This window comes from Entelurus aequoreus, linkage group LG02 (genome assembly GCF_033978785.1).
Source record: "Entelurus aequoreus isolate RoL-2023_Sb linkage group LG02, RoL_Eaeq_v1.1, whole genome shotgun sequence".
Classification (NCBI taxonomy): Eukaryota; Metazoa; Chordata; class Actinopteri; order Syngnathiformes; family Syngnathidae; genus Entelurus; species Entelurus aequoreus.
In genome coordinates this window covers 51,358,853-51,374,689 of record NC_084732.1, presented here as the reverse complement: position 1 = coordinate 51,374,689, position 15,837 = coordinate 51,358,853, and the positions used below count along the sequence as shown (strand labels likewise).

Sequence of the window (15,837 nt, the reverse complement as noted above, 5' to 3'; positions counted from 1 at the left end):
AATAATTCTTCATTCAGTCTCAAGCAACGTTTCTAAGTTTTATAATATAACTAGAACAATTCATATTTACTAAATCGTCCAATGTGTGATGTCTGTAGAAGCGTATGAATTTGTTTAGCTGATCGGAGAGCTGGCTTCCGCAGCTATTGGGTCCATGACGATGACTACTGTTTTGTTTGATCATCGGTGTTACTGCCGTGTGACACGCACCATTTGGAAACAATTTAGGTATGTAAATACACCTTTACAAAAACCTTTGTACCGGCATATACTGTATCTGCGGTTAATGGTCCAGTGTGGCTAATAAATGTAAAATATTTTGTGGGTGCGACTTGAGTTCCAGTGCGCTCTATAGACCGTAAATTGCTATAATTAAGTTCTAGAACAAGAGGCGCTATTTATTTTATGATACATACTGTATTTTTCGGATTATAAATCGCAGTTTTTTTCACAGGGGGTGCGACATATATTCCGGAGCGATTTATGTGTGAAATTATTAACACATTACCGTAAAATATTAAATAATATTATTTATCTCATTCGCGTGAGACGAAGCAAATGTCCGCAATCGTTACACACACGTCAGCAATCGTCACACACGTCAACCAATAAGAATTCGGCGAGGGCGGGTCATGGCAGAAGTGCATTGTGCGTCATGGCAGAAGTGCATTGTGGGTCATGGGATGCTAACTGCTGCTACATCCGTAGCTATTAAAATGGATTATTTCAACATTGGCGGTAACTTATAAAAACTGAGAAGGGCTGAACTAAAATGGCACCAAAAAGGAAATCATATACTGCAGATTACAAGCCGGACGTAGTGAAATATGCAGCAGAAAACGGCGATCGAGCAGCAGAAAGAAAGGAAACGGCGCATACCAGAGGCGACACCGGGGAGGAAGATTTCATCGGATTTAGCGATCGGGAGCGACAGATTGTTTGGTAAACGTATAGCATGTTCTATACGTTATAGTTATTTGAATGACTATTGCCATGATGTGTTGCGTTATCATACTAGGCACGTTCTCAGTTGGTTATTTGTGCGTCATATGGTGAACACTTATTCAACCTGTTGTTCACTATTCTTTATTTATTTTAAATTGCCTTTCAAATGTCTATTCTTGGTGTTGGATTTTATCAAATAAATTTCCCCCAAAAATGCGACTTATACTCCAGTGCGACATATGTTTTTTTCCTTCTTTATGGTGCATTTTCGGCCGGTGCGACTTATACTCCGGAGCGACTTATAGTCCGAAAAATACGGTATGCATTTAATGTATGTATAAGCTCTCTACACACTTATAAACCTATGTAATTTTAACATTGAACTTTAATGGGTACTGATACTCAAATTTAAATGTACTCAATGGTACTCCAATATGTGCAATGCACTGAGACCGCAGTTAGTGAACCGCAGAGTTGCGAGGGAATACGGTCTATCAAATGCTGCATACCAGTTAGTCTTGTCAAACTACATGTATTTGAACATGCTCATTATTATTATAATCATCATTATTTTATGGATGATGACCAACTATTCAACTTGGCCTGTCACTGGAATGGTCATAGCGGGGTTCTTTTTTTTTCATAAATATAGTGTTGTTGAAAAGACAACAGTGAGCCTCACCTGAGTTTTTCAGCTACAAAGATGACTCTGCGCTCCAGCAGCAGCGAGGCAAAGACCCGGATTACCTGCCGAACACCGAGGCAACCAAACAGACTGTCAAAGTCTACGTGCTCTAGTCTGGAGTCAGTGGGCCGCCTCAGCTCAATGACCTGAACAACCAGAGAGTTAAAGTGTAGGTTTGTGGATCCAAGAAATTAGAAGGGGCTATCACTAAAGCCTCCCTTCAGATGAAAGTTTGTAATGGGAGTGATGAACGTCGTAATATTAAACAGCTTCCGTTCATCAGCTGCTCTGACCTCATTTCCTGCACCGGGCAGAAAGGTCTTGACTTTAATGAGCTTTCCAGGTGCAGGAAAGGGCGACTCCATCAGGCTCCTCATGAAGGGGTAGACCAAAGCTGCTGATACGCCTCGCCGACGCTCAACCTCATCCAGGATCTAGACATTGTGAGGTAATAGAGGGGTGTCACACATTGGCCTTATGGAGAATTTCAGACAAAATAGAACAGACAGGTGCCTGGAACCAATTGTACTGTAAGTAATTTTGGGTTAATATTTGACCTATGCATTGTAAATGACATATGACAACGAATTGCTATCTTAATCTTCAAGATGCCTCATGCCCGGAAAGTTGTTTTGGAGAGCCACTTGTTGGCTCCATAACATATAACATCACTTGAAACTCCTTCAAGGCAATCTCACACACAGCAACTGCTTCACTCATAGAATAAAATCTATGAAGAAAAACAATTTGCGGTTACACTGTGATTGCTTCCTCCTCATTGTGCAACTAAGATGGCTAAGTTTGCATTACTAAACAAAGAATAGCTGACGTGGCGTATTTGAACATGTAATTGAATTACACTCACTAAAGAGAACAATGGGCACACCTGCACAATATAATGACATCCAACAGAGCTGTAATCGAAATGTTGCCCTTTACAATTGTTGCGGTAGTAATTAGCTATGGTTTCGATCTGGAAAGCATCACACTGAGAACTGTTTTTAATATTTCAATAAATTTATTTAGCTACGGTACATCATATTACCAAATTTGGCAACAACAGTATATTGCAATGACAGTCATACTTTCATACAATCCGGCTTCAAAACTTGCAACGATATGAACAGTTGATTGATCGAAAGACATTACAGTCTTGCTACGTTATGCTTGGTATATTTAGCACACCCCCACATGGCTGATGATTCACATTGGTCGCATATTTTGGTATTGACCCTTGTGTGTATGGTATGATTATCGCAAATCTTCAAGATGCAACTTTCTAATCAAAGTTGAATAATAAGATGTTGAGACTGATTGGGTGGATTAGAAGATTCATTTTTTGTAAATGTGTTCTTATTGGTAGGTAATTGTAAATAGGTATTGGGTGGGTAAATTTGGAAATATTTTTTTGGTTTTGTTTGTTTTTTGTAATTGTATTTTACTGTACAATATACACTACCGTTCAAAAGTTTGGGGTCACATTGAAATGTCCTTATTTTTGAAGGAAAAGCACTGTACTTTTCAATGAAGATAACTTTAAACTAGTCTTAACTTTAAAGAAATACGCTCTATACATTGCTAATGTGGTAAATGACTATTCTAGCTGCAAATGTCTGGTTTTTGGTGCAATATCTACATAGGTGTATAGAGGCCCATTTCCAGCAACTATCACTCCAGTGTTCTAATGGTACAATGTGTTTGCTCATTGGCTCAGAAGGCTAATTTATGATTAGAAAACCCTTGTGCAATCATGTTCACACATCTGAAAACAGTTTAACTCGTTACAGAAGCTACAAAACTGACCTTCCTTTGAGCAGATTGAGTTTCTGGAGCATCACATTTGTGGGGTCAATTAAACGCTCAAAATGGCCAGAAAAAGAGAACTTTCATCTGAAACTCGACGGTCTATTCTTGTTCTTAGAAATTAAGGCTATTCCACAAAATTGTTTGGGTGACCCCAAACTTTTGAACGGTAGTGTATGTTAAAGTACATTTTAACCGTGGGTCCCTAACCATAAGCTCCCTTTTTTAAAAACTGACTCTAATATTAACAAAACTAACAATACTGTAGTATAACGATAACGTCTAAATAAAACTAGTCGTCCCTAGTTTATCGCATTTAAGTGGTTCCAGACACGACTGCGATGAACGATATTTCCGCGAACTAGGAACCATTATTTATAAATCAAAAATGTTCATAGCTATATCATGAAAACCCTGTTTACCACCTTTTAAGTACGTTTTTACAACATACAAGATCCCTCAAGACATGAAGTAACACCCACACCTTTACACTCTTTTATTTCAATACAGTAATGCTCCTTGAGGCAGAGCCAGTCAGTGGCGACGATACTAAACAGTGTGCTCTGATTGGTTTGGTTTCCTTTAGTGGCCAATATTACTGTAGTATCGATATTTTTAGTCCATTTAGCCATTTGTATAAGTGAAAATGGTTAATCCAGGCCAAAAATAATGTAGAATATATTCAAAATCTGCGATGTGGTGAAGCCGCGATATTTCAAGCACGATGTGACAAGGGATAACTGCAATGGAATTACAACAGACAAGCAGTGTGGATAATGTAGACCTAGTTTGGATGAACCCCTTCTCCAAACGCGAGCTAGGACGATCCAGCGGCTCGCACAACAGCTAAGTTGCGTACCAATGCTAGCTGCTTGAGAGTGAGTTGTCGGCGGCCTCACACAATATGTAAGAGCTGTCAAAAGGCTATAAAGATTTACATCACATTTACATCATTATCATTAATTAGTGGTGAGTACTTATACAATTGATATTACATTTGATAAGTGTGTGTGAAGCATATTTTGGGCTTAAATCTGGGGTGTGCACTAAGCACTCAACTTTTTAGCTCCTTTCACGAGTGAACTGGCAATTGAGGAGATGGGGTATTGGAGATTAAAGTAATCTAATCATTACAACATTTGTATTTTAATTATGGGAATTATAACTTGTGTTCCTTCCAAATTACAAGAGAATGTCAATGTCATGCTAGCAGGCCGGTTTGGAGGAATAGGAGCGAGCTGTGTGTCAAAAATAGAAATTTTTGGGAAATTTCAAAAATTTGTGGATTTTCGCTTATAACAGATGGCCAGAGGACGTAACTCCAACATAAATGAATGGCGGGGATCTATTCTATATATAATTGATATGTGTAGATGTTATTTTATTTGGCACTTTTCAAACTAAGATTAAAGGGGGCTGAAGTGCAAAAAAAAAAACGCTTTGGAGAAATCAGAAACTAAAAAAATGGACAAATGGACGTGAATGTCAAAATTAACTTGAGCAACAAATTAAACCACACAGCAAACTGTCATTTTTCAGAGATACTCAATATTCTATGCATCAGTCAGCAGAAAATCACTTTTCAATACTTTCTTGTGAAACTGATTTTTTGCAGGATACTTTGCAGTAAAAAGCAATGGTGGCTTGGAATTCACATCCTCAATTCTTGATCATGGGAATGACTTCAGTAACTTTTTGTAAAAGATTAAGACTTAATATATTTACACAATAATAATAATAGTTTTTTTTTTAGTTTGTGTGACAAAAATGTGTACCTTTTGTTTTGTAAACAATATTGCCTTTTAATGGCTATTGTGTGATCCTATTAGGGTTGTCCCGATACCAATATTTTGGTACCGGTACCAAAATGTATTTCGATACTTTTCTAAATAAAGGAGACGAGAAAAAATTGCGTATTAGTTTTGAATGATACCACAAATTTGTAGTAGTTACAGGATCATACATTGGTCATAATTTAAGTCCTCATGTGTCCAAGGGACATATTTCCTGAGTTTAAAAACATAATATGAATTTTTTTTAAAACGAAAAAAAGATTCTGTGTATTTGTTGTAAGTATGAATCCATTTTTCCTTAAAAGGGTCATTTTATGATTATTTTCCTACATTTAAAACACTTCCTTGACATCTACATAACATGTAATAGTGGTTCTTTGATCAAAATGTTGCATAGATTATGTTTTACAGACTATGTTCAAGCCGCTTACTGACTATCTCTACAGGATGAGCCGTTTTGTGGGCGGTCTCATGTACGTGGCTCAACTTCAACTGTGTCTTCTCCCATTCAGCCATGTTGTAGTTTTTAGCACTTCCATATGGAGTCTACTGTCAGATATAAGTTAGAACTATACGCTACTTTGTATTAGAAATGGCAACAGGGGAGGATGCATGTGCATGTACCAGCCAGACTGCCCCAGTACAAGAAGATAAAGAAAAAGAAGCTTATTAACTAGAGCGTCGGACTACAATGGATACTAATACTACGGACACGCGCAACGCTCTTCGGGTAAATCTCTACCATATGATATCTGCTGACGTCACACTTGGGAAAAACGTTACAAATTGGGCAAATTCCAAACAGCTTGTTTGGAGGAAGTATGAAAAAAGGCAAGACTGTTTTATAAATATCTTCACCATGCCTAATGGTTTGATTTCAAATTTTCAGAACTGTAGATCCCAAATACACAAAAACAGATACCAATTGGTAAGAAAAGTTGGTTTTGCATAATAGATCCCCTTTAATGTTGTACATGCATACAAGTGTTTTTGAAATTTTAGACCCCATAAAGAATAGCGGCTACCACTGGAGCAGGTAATGAGAACCTTAATAAACAGACAGACACAGACACAGACACACACACACATAAACACACAGGTTATCGATGTTATGATTGCGCTTGAGTGCGTGTGCATGAACTCACAGTGGAGAACAAATCAAAACAGCCCAGCCTGCTGATGACACAGTATACCTCTGGAAGACGAGGCCCTTTCCCACTCGGCTGAAAGAGAACACAAAAAATGGAACATCAGCAATGACAGACTTACTAGCTTTAAAGTGGAGGCTGTGCTTTTATGAGGTAAACCTTGCACAAGAACATAGGAAGAAAGAGCAGCCCTTGTTTAAAAGGCGTGGAATTACTTCAAAAATAGAAACGCACAAAAGGACCCCAACCGTACGGCATTTTAGAGATTGTCACTGAAATCTAAAATATATATGTTTGAGTTGAGCATCTTTTATGTGAATATCCACTTCCAAAACAAAGAGTCTCTTTCTGCTTCTGCTGATGCTATCTACCTTCCTAACATACAGTCACATGTAGATCGAGGTGTTCCTCAAGAAACCCAAGTACACATTTAAGACAAGGCTTCATGAAAACACAAAACCTCTTGTCCATATTAGGAATACAATTTTCTCTTGTTTCTCCTCCGCCTTTCCGAATGGATGATTAAATCAACTGTGTGGAGCTTGATTCAAGTCCTCAGGAATGCTTGCCTGCTGCCAACTTGCTGAAAAGACAGCCGAGAGGAAACAAAGCTACTGAAGGAGAGCAGGTCACCTCTTGTTCTTGCTTCATTAAAGCCTTCTTTCTGACCATTTTCATCTATCACAGGAGACATGTATGAGAGTAATTCACTACAGTGAACCTCTGACAGTTGTGCACTCTAAACATTCTCAGTAAATAAATAAATGATAAATGGGTTATACTTGTATAGCGCTTTTCTACCTTCAAGGTACTCAAAGCGCTTTGACAGTATTTCCACATTTACCCATTCACACACTGATGGCGGGAGCTGCCATGCAAGGCGCTAACCAGCAGCCATCAGAGGCAAAGGGTGAAGTGTCTTGCCCAAGAACACAACGGACGTGACTAGGAAGGTAGAAGGTGGGAATTGAACCCCAGTAACCAGCAACACTCCGATTGCTGGCCCAGCCACTCTACCAACTTCGCCATAGTAACCCCAAAAACAGCACCGTAATCACAGAATCCCACACAGTGATGATCTGTACCCACCAGTTATAAACTGGCCGGCTCAATAAAAAAACGGATTAAAAAAACTCAGTGGGCTCATTATGAAAGCGAAACGTCCTAAAACAAAAAAATATTTTTCATGGTTCCTGTTGGGTCTGCCTTTACGGCGTTTATGCTTATAGACCTAAAGAGACTCAGCAAATCTGTAATGAGCAAACAAACAAACACAAACTGTGAACTGAAAGAGGATAACAATGCCATCTGATTTGATCCCCAATATAAAGAATAGGTTAATTCAGTGCTTCTCAAATATTTTCTGTTACGCCCCCCCGAGAAAGAAGAAAATATTTTGCACCCCCCACTCTCCACCGTGACTATAAATAGTATAATTTGTATATAAAAATGTTATAACTATACCTATACCTCTGTATAAGCTTATTAACATCAAAGGAAACACACCAGTCATTCCTCGTCTCCCCACTTCATCATATTTTGGTACAGCAAAAACTAACAAAAAAAAAAGCATGTTCCCCGAGGTCACACGCCTGGCATGAGATCGTACCGCGCCCCCTTATGGGGGCCCGCCCCACTATTTGAGAAGGTTTGGGTTAATTGCAGCTGTTGACTTTATTGTATGTATTACTTTTATCAATACTGCACCATTTATCTTTGTTTTGAGGAACATCTCGATGAGGCTACATTCATAAGGGACAACATGCAGTCCTTGTAATATAATACTGTTATAAAGCTATCATGTACCGTTCAGACTTTGGGTTAGATCACCGGTTTTCAAAGCATGGTACCGGAAGCCTCTCCTACTTTTCAAAAAAACTGACTTTTTGCCGCATATGTTATGGCATGTTCTGCTTAAGATTCTGTTTACACGCTCATTATGGGAAATAAAAATATCCATCCATCCATTTTCTACCGCTTGTCCCTTTTTGGGGTCGCGGGGGGTCGCTGGAGCCTATCTCAGCTGCACTCGGGCGGAAGGCGGGGTACACCCTGGACAAGTCGCCACCTCATCGCAGGGCCAACACAGATAGACAGACAACATTCACACACTAGGGCCAATTTAGTGTTGCCAATCAAACTATCCCCAGGTGCATGTCTTTGGAGGTGGGAGGAAGCCGGAGTACCCGGAGGGAACCCACGCAATCACGGGGAGAACATGCAAACTCCACACAGAAAGATATAGTATGTTTTTCTATTTCAGCCCTTTTACATAACTTGGATAGTAAAGTTGGAAAAATATGTCTTAATTTCTATCAAGCTACTGTGCCTCCCAAAAGTTTTCTGGTGGCCCCCAGGGAAGAACCACCTGACAAACCATTGGGTTAGTTAATCGTGAAGTAACAATATATGTGTGGTAAAAACAGATATTTAAACGTATATACTTATCTCAAAATAATGTTTAAGCCGCTCACATTAGAAAGACACGTCTTTTCGTGTCTTTCTTGCCATTTCCGAGTCCTAAATGGCTGTCAAAGTGTACCAACTTGTCGGATTACCTCCTCAGACTTCTTATGTCTAGGTGAGAGGCATGATGTATGATCTAGAATAAACTTCCAGGGAGCAGGGAAGCGAGAAAGCAGCAGACCACTCAATGATGTAAACATAGCCACACAAGCTCGTGATCACCGCGCCGCTATAAATAGTTTGTCTGCGTTAGCGCTTATAAAAACAATATAACTAATACTTGGTTAATATTCAAACCACAAAATGTAAATTGAGTATTGTTGGCAGTTTTTGAATGGTTATTTATTGGATTTTATGGGCAAAATAGAGGAGCTTGCATTGGCTTTGCTGCAAGCAGACTTTTATTTACGTTTATTTAATAATTAGAATTCGATCATTAAAAGGAAACTGCACTCTTTTAGGAATTTGCCTATCGTTCACAATCATTATGAAAGATGTCCGATCATTACCTTATACAATTTGAAGTTCTGACTCATTGTCAACAAGCAACTAATAACCACTGCTTTAGCGGCCGCAACATTAATGCTGTCACAACTATGACTCTTGCTGGCCTACTGCCTTCGGTAATGGCGCCATTCCCAAATTATGTGGGCCCAATCGATAACCTCACTAACAACTTTAACAATGCCCTGCGCGACGCCATTGATAGTGTAGCACCGCTAAAGCTAAAAACGCCCCTAACAGGCCTACCCCCTGGTTTACAGAAGAAACTAGAGCTCTTAAATGTTCATGTAAAAAGCTGGAACGCAAATGGCGAGCGACTAAACTTGAGGTTTTCCATCAAGCATGGATTGATAGTTTAATAACTTATAAACGCACGCTTGCCTTAGCCAAAACTAATTACTACTCCAATCTTATCCGCCTCAATAAAAACTATCCTAAATATTTGTTCAGTACAGTAGCGTTGCTAACCCAACAAGGGAATCCTCCCAGTAGCTCCACCCACTCGGCTGATGACTTTATGAATTTTTTTAATAAGAAAATTGAACTCATTAGAAAGGAGATTAAAGATAACTCGTCCCAGCTACAACTGGGTTCTGTTAAAGCAGACACAAATGTATATACGACGTATATTGCCCTCCAAAATAGTCTCTCTCTTTTTGATTAAATAACATTAGAGGAACTCCTGCGACGTGTAAATGGGACAAAATAAACAACATGTTTACTTGACCTACTACCTGGTGAACTTTTTAAGGAGCTGTTTGTAATATTAGGACCATCACTGCTAAATATTATTAACTTATCACTTTCCTCTGGCATTGTTCCCCTAGCATTCAAAAAAGCGGTTATTCATCCTCTGCTCAAAAGACCTAACCTCGATCCTGACCTCATGGTAAACTACCGGCCGGTGTCCCATCTTCCCTTCATCTCGAAAATTCTTGAAAAATTGATTGATTGATGACGAATGCAATCTAACTTGTAAATAAACGTAAAGAAAAGTCAGCTTACAGCGGAGCCAATGGGAGCTCCTGTATTTCGCTCAAACAATCCAATAAATAACCATTCATAAACTGCTAACAATACTCCATTTACATTTCGGGCTTTGCATATTAACCGAGTATTAGTGATATTGTTATTAACTAACGCAGACGAACTATTTATAGCGGCGCTGTGATCACAAGCCTGTGTGCAATTTCGACATGATCGACTGGCAAGGTGTTTTGTTTCCTTGCTCCCTGGAAGTTTATTGTAGATCATATATCATGCATCTCACCTGAACAGAAGAAGTTTACGGGTGTATTCTGACAAGTTTGTACACTTTGACTGCCATTTAGGACCAAGAGATGGAGAGAAAGACACAAAAAGACGATTGGTGCCCCCTGCCCATCCCACCCTGTTTCTTTGCAAGGATTATGGTCATTTTCACCTAAATGGGAATATATGAACAGCCCAGCAGTCAGCATCCTCAGAAAGTCGAGTAATAATCAGATGTCAAGGGAAAAAAAGCCAACGTTGTGATGCATTTTTAAAATTAATGCGCCTCGTATTCTTAAAATGAGCAAAATACGTAAATATTAAATGTTATTATAAATGTGCCTTTTATACTACGTTACATATATACTTACATCATATATATATAAAACCTTAATGGAGGTGTTTGGATGTTTTTAAGGGCTTTATAGGCGGAATAGAGAGGCTCCCATAGGCTCCATTGTAAGCAGACTTTTGATCGCATTTATTTAATATTTAGAATGCAAAAAACTAAAAAATAACATCCATCGTCATGTCTCTCATAATGATTGTTAACGGTAGGCAAAATTTTAAAAAAAAGTGCAGTCCCCTTTAAGCTCAGCAAATGGTTATGCAGCCAGCCAAAGGTGTCACTGGAAAACTATATCGCATGTGTGCATGAAAAGGTCTGTCACAACAAACAAGGCTCAGCAGGGAGTGCAAAGAGAGGGAGGGTGGGGAGGTGAACAGTAGCTTACCAGCAGGCGTCTGCAGTAGCCAAACCTCCTGCTGCCATCCTCTCCAGTCAACATGAAGGAAAAGGTTTCACTGTAGTACAGATCAATAAATACAGTAGATATTGGCATGGGAATTTAGTGAGATTTCATACAAAAAAAGTAATTTTAAGTTGCGTGAAAAAGCTTATTGTAGAAAAGTAATGCATTTATGAAAGCAAACCCTCTAATACAGTAGGAAATTATGCCTACTCTACTGATATTAATGTTTGGCCATACCTGGGATATTCAGACACAGGACTCCAGTCCTTTGCATCAGGGAAACAGAACTGAGGAATGGCTTTGAGCCTCTGTTCTGCTTCCCTCATCTGTTTGGTGGGCCTATCGAGCTGTAGAACCACAGGAAAGAAGTTTCAAGAACAGTGTGCTTTTTCTAATGGCAGTTGCCATGCTGCAGCAGGTCCTTCTTCTTGTGCCTTTAATGTTTTTTGTTTTTACTTTTTAGTTTATCTGTCTTGAAAACACTTAGTATTACCATCAACTTTCCAATTTGAAAGATGGAGAAATATGTAAACCAGAAGTATTCCCTATCTTTTCTGCCCCTGTAGTATCCAATTCTTAAAGGGAAACTGCACTATTTTGGGAATTCTGCCCATCATTCACAATGTGGAACAAGAACACTTGTCTTTCTTTTTTGTGTGTTCTAAACATTAAAAAACTGCAAGCAAGAGCCGGCTAACAATACAGGTAATAAGGATTGACCTATTCCGCCTATAAAAGCCCTCTAGAACAGGGGTTCTTAACTTTTTTTATCTTGGGGCCCAACTTTTCCACTGCAGAGGGGCCCACTCAAATATTAACTCTGAATTAATAATCTTATACTTGATTTTAATCGTATTCAATAATTATATCTAACCTACTGACAGCTTACAACCTTGTCAAACAATATTAAACCATGTGCTAATCACAAATATATTATTTATTTAACACATAAACCTTAGGCTTTGGTCAGACTGATTAGAAAAATAAATGCAAACCAAATATACTGCATAAGAAAGGACTCATAAATAACTGACTAAAAATGTATTTTCATAAAATTATATTTCTTAACTTAAGTATTTGAGGTGCAAATAAAGTTTCCCCCCTTCTGTCATGATTGTTGCGCTTAAGAAACATGACTTTAGCTCCAGACTTCTTCTGTTTGTTTGATATGGTCAATACTGCCACAAGTGGTGAAAACGTGTATTACAACTGAGTACCACTGTGGCCTATAACTGATAAACCAATATTTTTGGCGGCCCAATAATGGACCTCGGCCCTATGGTTAAGAAACACTGATTTAGAAAACATCCAAAAACATCCAACATTTTATTTTCATGCTGTAAATATGTATGTATTATAACATGACATTTGATGCACAAAGCGCGCACAGTGTTTGATATCAAAGCTATACACATAGTGAAGCTAACCGAGTACAAACAAAGCACAAAACTTTATAAATTATTTGGTTGTCTATTTGTAGTAGTGCATATGATTGTTTTTGTTTCTCAGTCAGTACAGATTGTTGTCAAATCACATTGTATTGTGAGTAAGGGGCAAGGAGCTGTGTCACTACACCAGAAACGTAGTTCCCCTGTGTTATCTCTTATAATATTAATATTGTTATAACTTTGTTATTATGCAGGTCACAGCATGTAAGGGCAGAGCTGTTGCCGGTTGGTGGATGTTATTTTAGAGGGCTTTATTGGACTCCACATTACCTGCATTTAAGCTGCCTCTTACTAGCAGTTTTTACTATTTAAAAAGTACAGAAAATAGAAATACATGTGTGTTGTTCTCTCATAAGGATTGTGAATGATGGGCAAAATTCCCCAAATAAAGTACAGTTCCACTTTAACATACCAGGTATAAAAGATGTGTGTGTGAACCAGCAGCAGGTTTAAATTAAAATGACAGTGCCCTCACCTTAGGAAACTGGTAAGTGACTTCTGGCGAGTAAGAGTTCTTGCTGGGTTTATTTTTCAAAGAAACAACTACGAAATACTCAAAGAGTTCTCTCTCTTGCCACTCAATTAGCTGCAGCTCCAGTGTGCGGTAGCTGGGGGCCCGTCGAAGGATTGATTGCAATTTCAACAACCTCTGGGTGTGAGCTGAGGAGGGAATGACAGAACATTAATACCAAATGTGTCAGAGATCATTTGCCTCTGCATTAAAATGTACTTTTAGTGGTTCCACCGGCATGGTTACAGGTTAAAACTGGCATAAACACCTATCAATAAGATATTTATTTGTGTTCAAAGTTTTCAGTAACTGCTAACATGCTAACATGCATTTGGCAAAGGTTGTGGTCAAAATGTGTAAGGTCAAGACAGGTTACTCCTTAAAAACAAAACTGACATGGGAAACCGTTCCACCCTCACAGAAAACCAGCACTTTAGCCATGGAAACTGGTGATGTGACCGCTCACCTTTAAACCTGTCGTCAGAGTCGCTCTCACTCTCACTGTTGTCATCTGGGGGCAGACAAGAGACAAACAAGAAGCTTTTCTAGGGGCCAAAGAGCAATTTCACAAACATGTGTTTAGGTCTTGGGAGGGACACAGCTAGACATTTGCTGAGGCAGACTAGATGCAAATATTTACCCCTTTAAAGACAAGCCAAAAGGACAGCCCTTACCTCTCAAAGATGAGGAATCGAGATTGGCCAAGGACAGCTTTTTAAGTCTCTTCTTTCCACGTTTAGTGCAGTAAATGGAGTTGATCCTCTGGACCAGCTGCAAACAGAAAAACAGCCTTTTAGGGTAATATTGGCAAACAATCGTGGCCTAACCAAACTAGTAAATGAAAAACTGTTACACATTTCAGTGTTCTGTCTACCACTATATTATTTTAATGAGCTGCTGTGGCATTTGATTGTGTGGGTTATTTTGGAGTCTTTCCATTGATTTATTTCATACAAGGTGACAGTTGTCATACAAGCAAGTGTTAACATGTGCACATGTTTGTGTCTGTGTGTGGAAAAAATGGCCCTAATACTTGACTGCCCTACAATTGTAAACGCAGGGAACACACTGCATTGTATTTATACAGTAGGTGCTTTTCGAAAAATGCAAGGTCACTGTACAAAACCAGTAAAACATAAGTTAATAGTTACCGTAGTTAATAATTATAAACACAGTACATAGCTTCAACCGGATGTCTTTTTTAAGGGTTATCTGTGTTGTTCAATGAATTCACCTTCAACAAGTAATTATTAAAGGTTTTCTAGGAATTAAAACCATAAGGGAATATATTCCCAATAGTCATGGAATTGCTGCAAAAGGGAGCCAAATTTGTGTATTAAAGTGTACCAAAGTGGAGAAAAATGTCCTGCCCTATGGAAGTAGGGTTATACTGTACATATACTTTTAAGTCATTATAAGAAACCTAGGAGCATGGAAGGCCAAATAACACAAACAGAGCTCTGTGAGGGCTAAGTGGAGAAGTTTGTGTTGGATCAGGCAGTGTGTACCTTGGGAATCCGCCAGTGCCTGTGTGAGGCCAGGTTATCACCGGTACCACAAAGGTTCTCATCCAGCAGCACACAAGATGAAGCTGATACACCCATTTGGGGGAGGAGCAGCGTTTCATCATGGCTGTGGCGTTTGGGCAATTGTGACACCCGGTGACTTGTTCTGTCGCTGGTACCAATGAGCCGTAGGGACTGGCTGCTAGGTTTGGACGGTAACTAGTCATGGAGAATACAATATTAAATGATTGGTATATTCGACTTGCTATTAACCAGGTACAGTATATCAATAGATCGGCAACAGGTTGAAGACTTACCTGAGGCGGAGAGTTGTGCTTCCTGTCCATAGCAGTCCAAGATCTACTGCTCTCCAAATGACAAATTTTTCGACCCAAAGTCCTGCGCTTTAGGTCAACATCCTCATATGGGTTCTCCTTCTCTGTAGAGATGATGTCAAGTTTTAGTATAGCTCAAACGACAATAAATATACTCAAAAGATGCCGTTCAAGAGAGTATGGCCAAAAAGGGCAGCAAATGGTAACCAAAGAGTTAGAAGATCGCATTCTGGTTTGTGTGTAAGTCGAGGAGTCAAGAAAGGTATGTCAAAGGTCATTCCCACCTGGAGCTCCCAATTTCAAAACAGTGGCTGTTGGCACTGGGCCCCAGAGAACCCAGTGAGCTTAGCTGAAGCTGATGAGTCACTGTCCAGGCATGCAAACTGTCTGAGGAAGCCTTCACTGAGGAAGATGAGGATCATCTTTGTCCAGATTTCTTTGTGCAATAAAAGTCTAACCTTCAGAATATTGAAAATCTAAATAAGCATCCAGCCCATTTAAACTTGACTTTGCGTCAAAACAGAGGATATCACATACTGTATATGTTAACAAAGATAGTTGCATTATAACCAGGGTCTCAATTTTCACCTCACTTTATGGCATTGCCCTTTTGGCTAAATCCCATTCATTGTTTAGCTTACAACCCGCAACTCTCAATGGTCTAACCGTGTTTTGTTTCACTGCAGCAGGC

At 39.1% G+C, this 15,837-nt stretch overlaps 1 protein-coding gene across 4 annotated transcripts in view; it reads right to left on the bottom strand.

Moving 5' to 3' along the window:
- Positions 1-15,837, bottom strand: part of dennd2b (DENN domain containing 2B) — a 116,580-nt gene that overhangs the window by 27,102 nt on the left and 73,641 nt on the right. For all 4 annotated transcript variants that reach the window (XM_062028836.1, XM_062028824.1, XM_062028818.1 and 1 more), the window contains 10 exons: positions 15,129-15,250; positions 14,815-15,030; positions 13,981-14,077; positions 13,773-13,817; positions 13,271-13,455; positions 11,585-11,694; positions 11,330-11,399; positions 6,372-6,449; positions 1,924-2,064; positions 1,628-1,776 (listed from right to left, as the gene is read on the bottom strand). In XM_062028836.1, the coding sequence (XP_061884820.1) occupies positions 1,628-1,776; positions 1,924-2,064; positions 6,372-6,449; positions 11,330-11,399; positions 11,585-11,694; positions 13,271-13,455; positions 13,773-13,817; positions 13,981-14,077; positions 14,815-15,030; positions 15,129-15,250 (1,213 nt within the window). The remainder of the gene's footprint in view (positions 1-1,627; positions 1,777-1,923; positions 2,065-6,371; positions 6,450-11,329; positions 11,400-11,584; positions 11,695-13,270; positions 13,456-13,772; positions 13,818-13,980; positions 14,078-14,814; positions 15,031-15,128; positions 15,251-15,837) is intronic.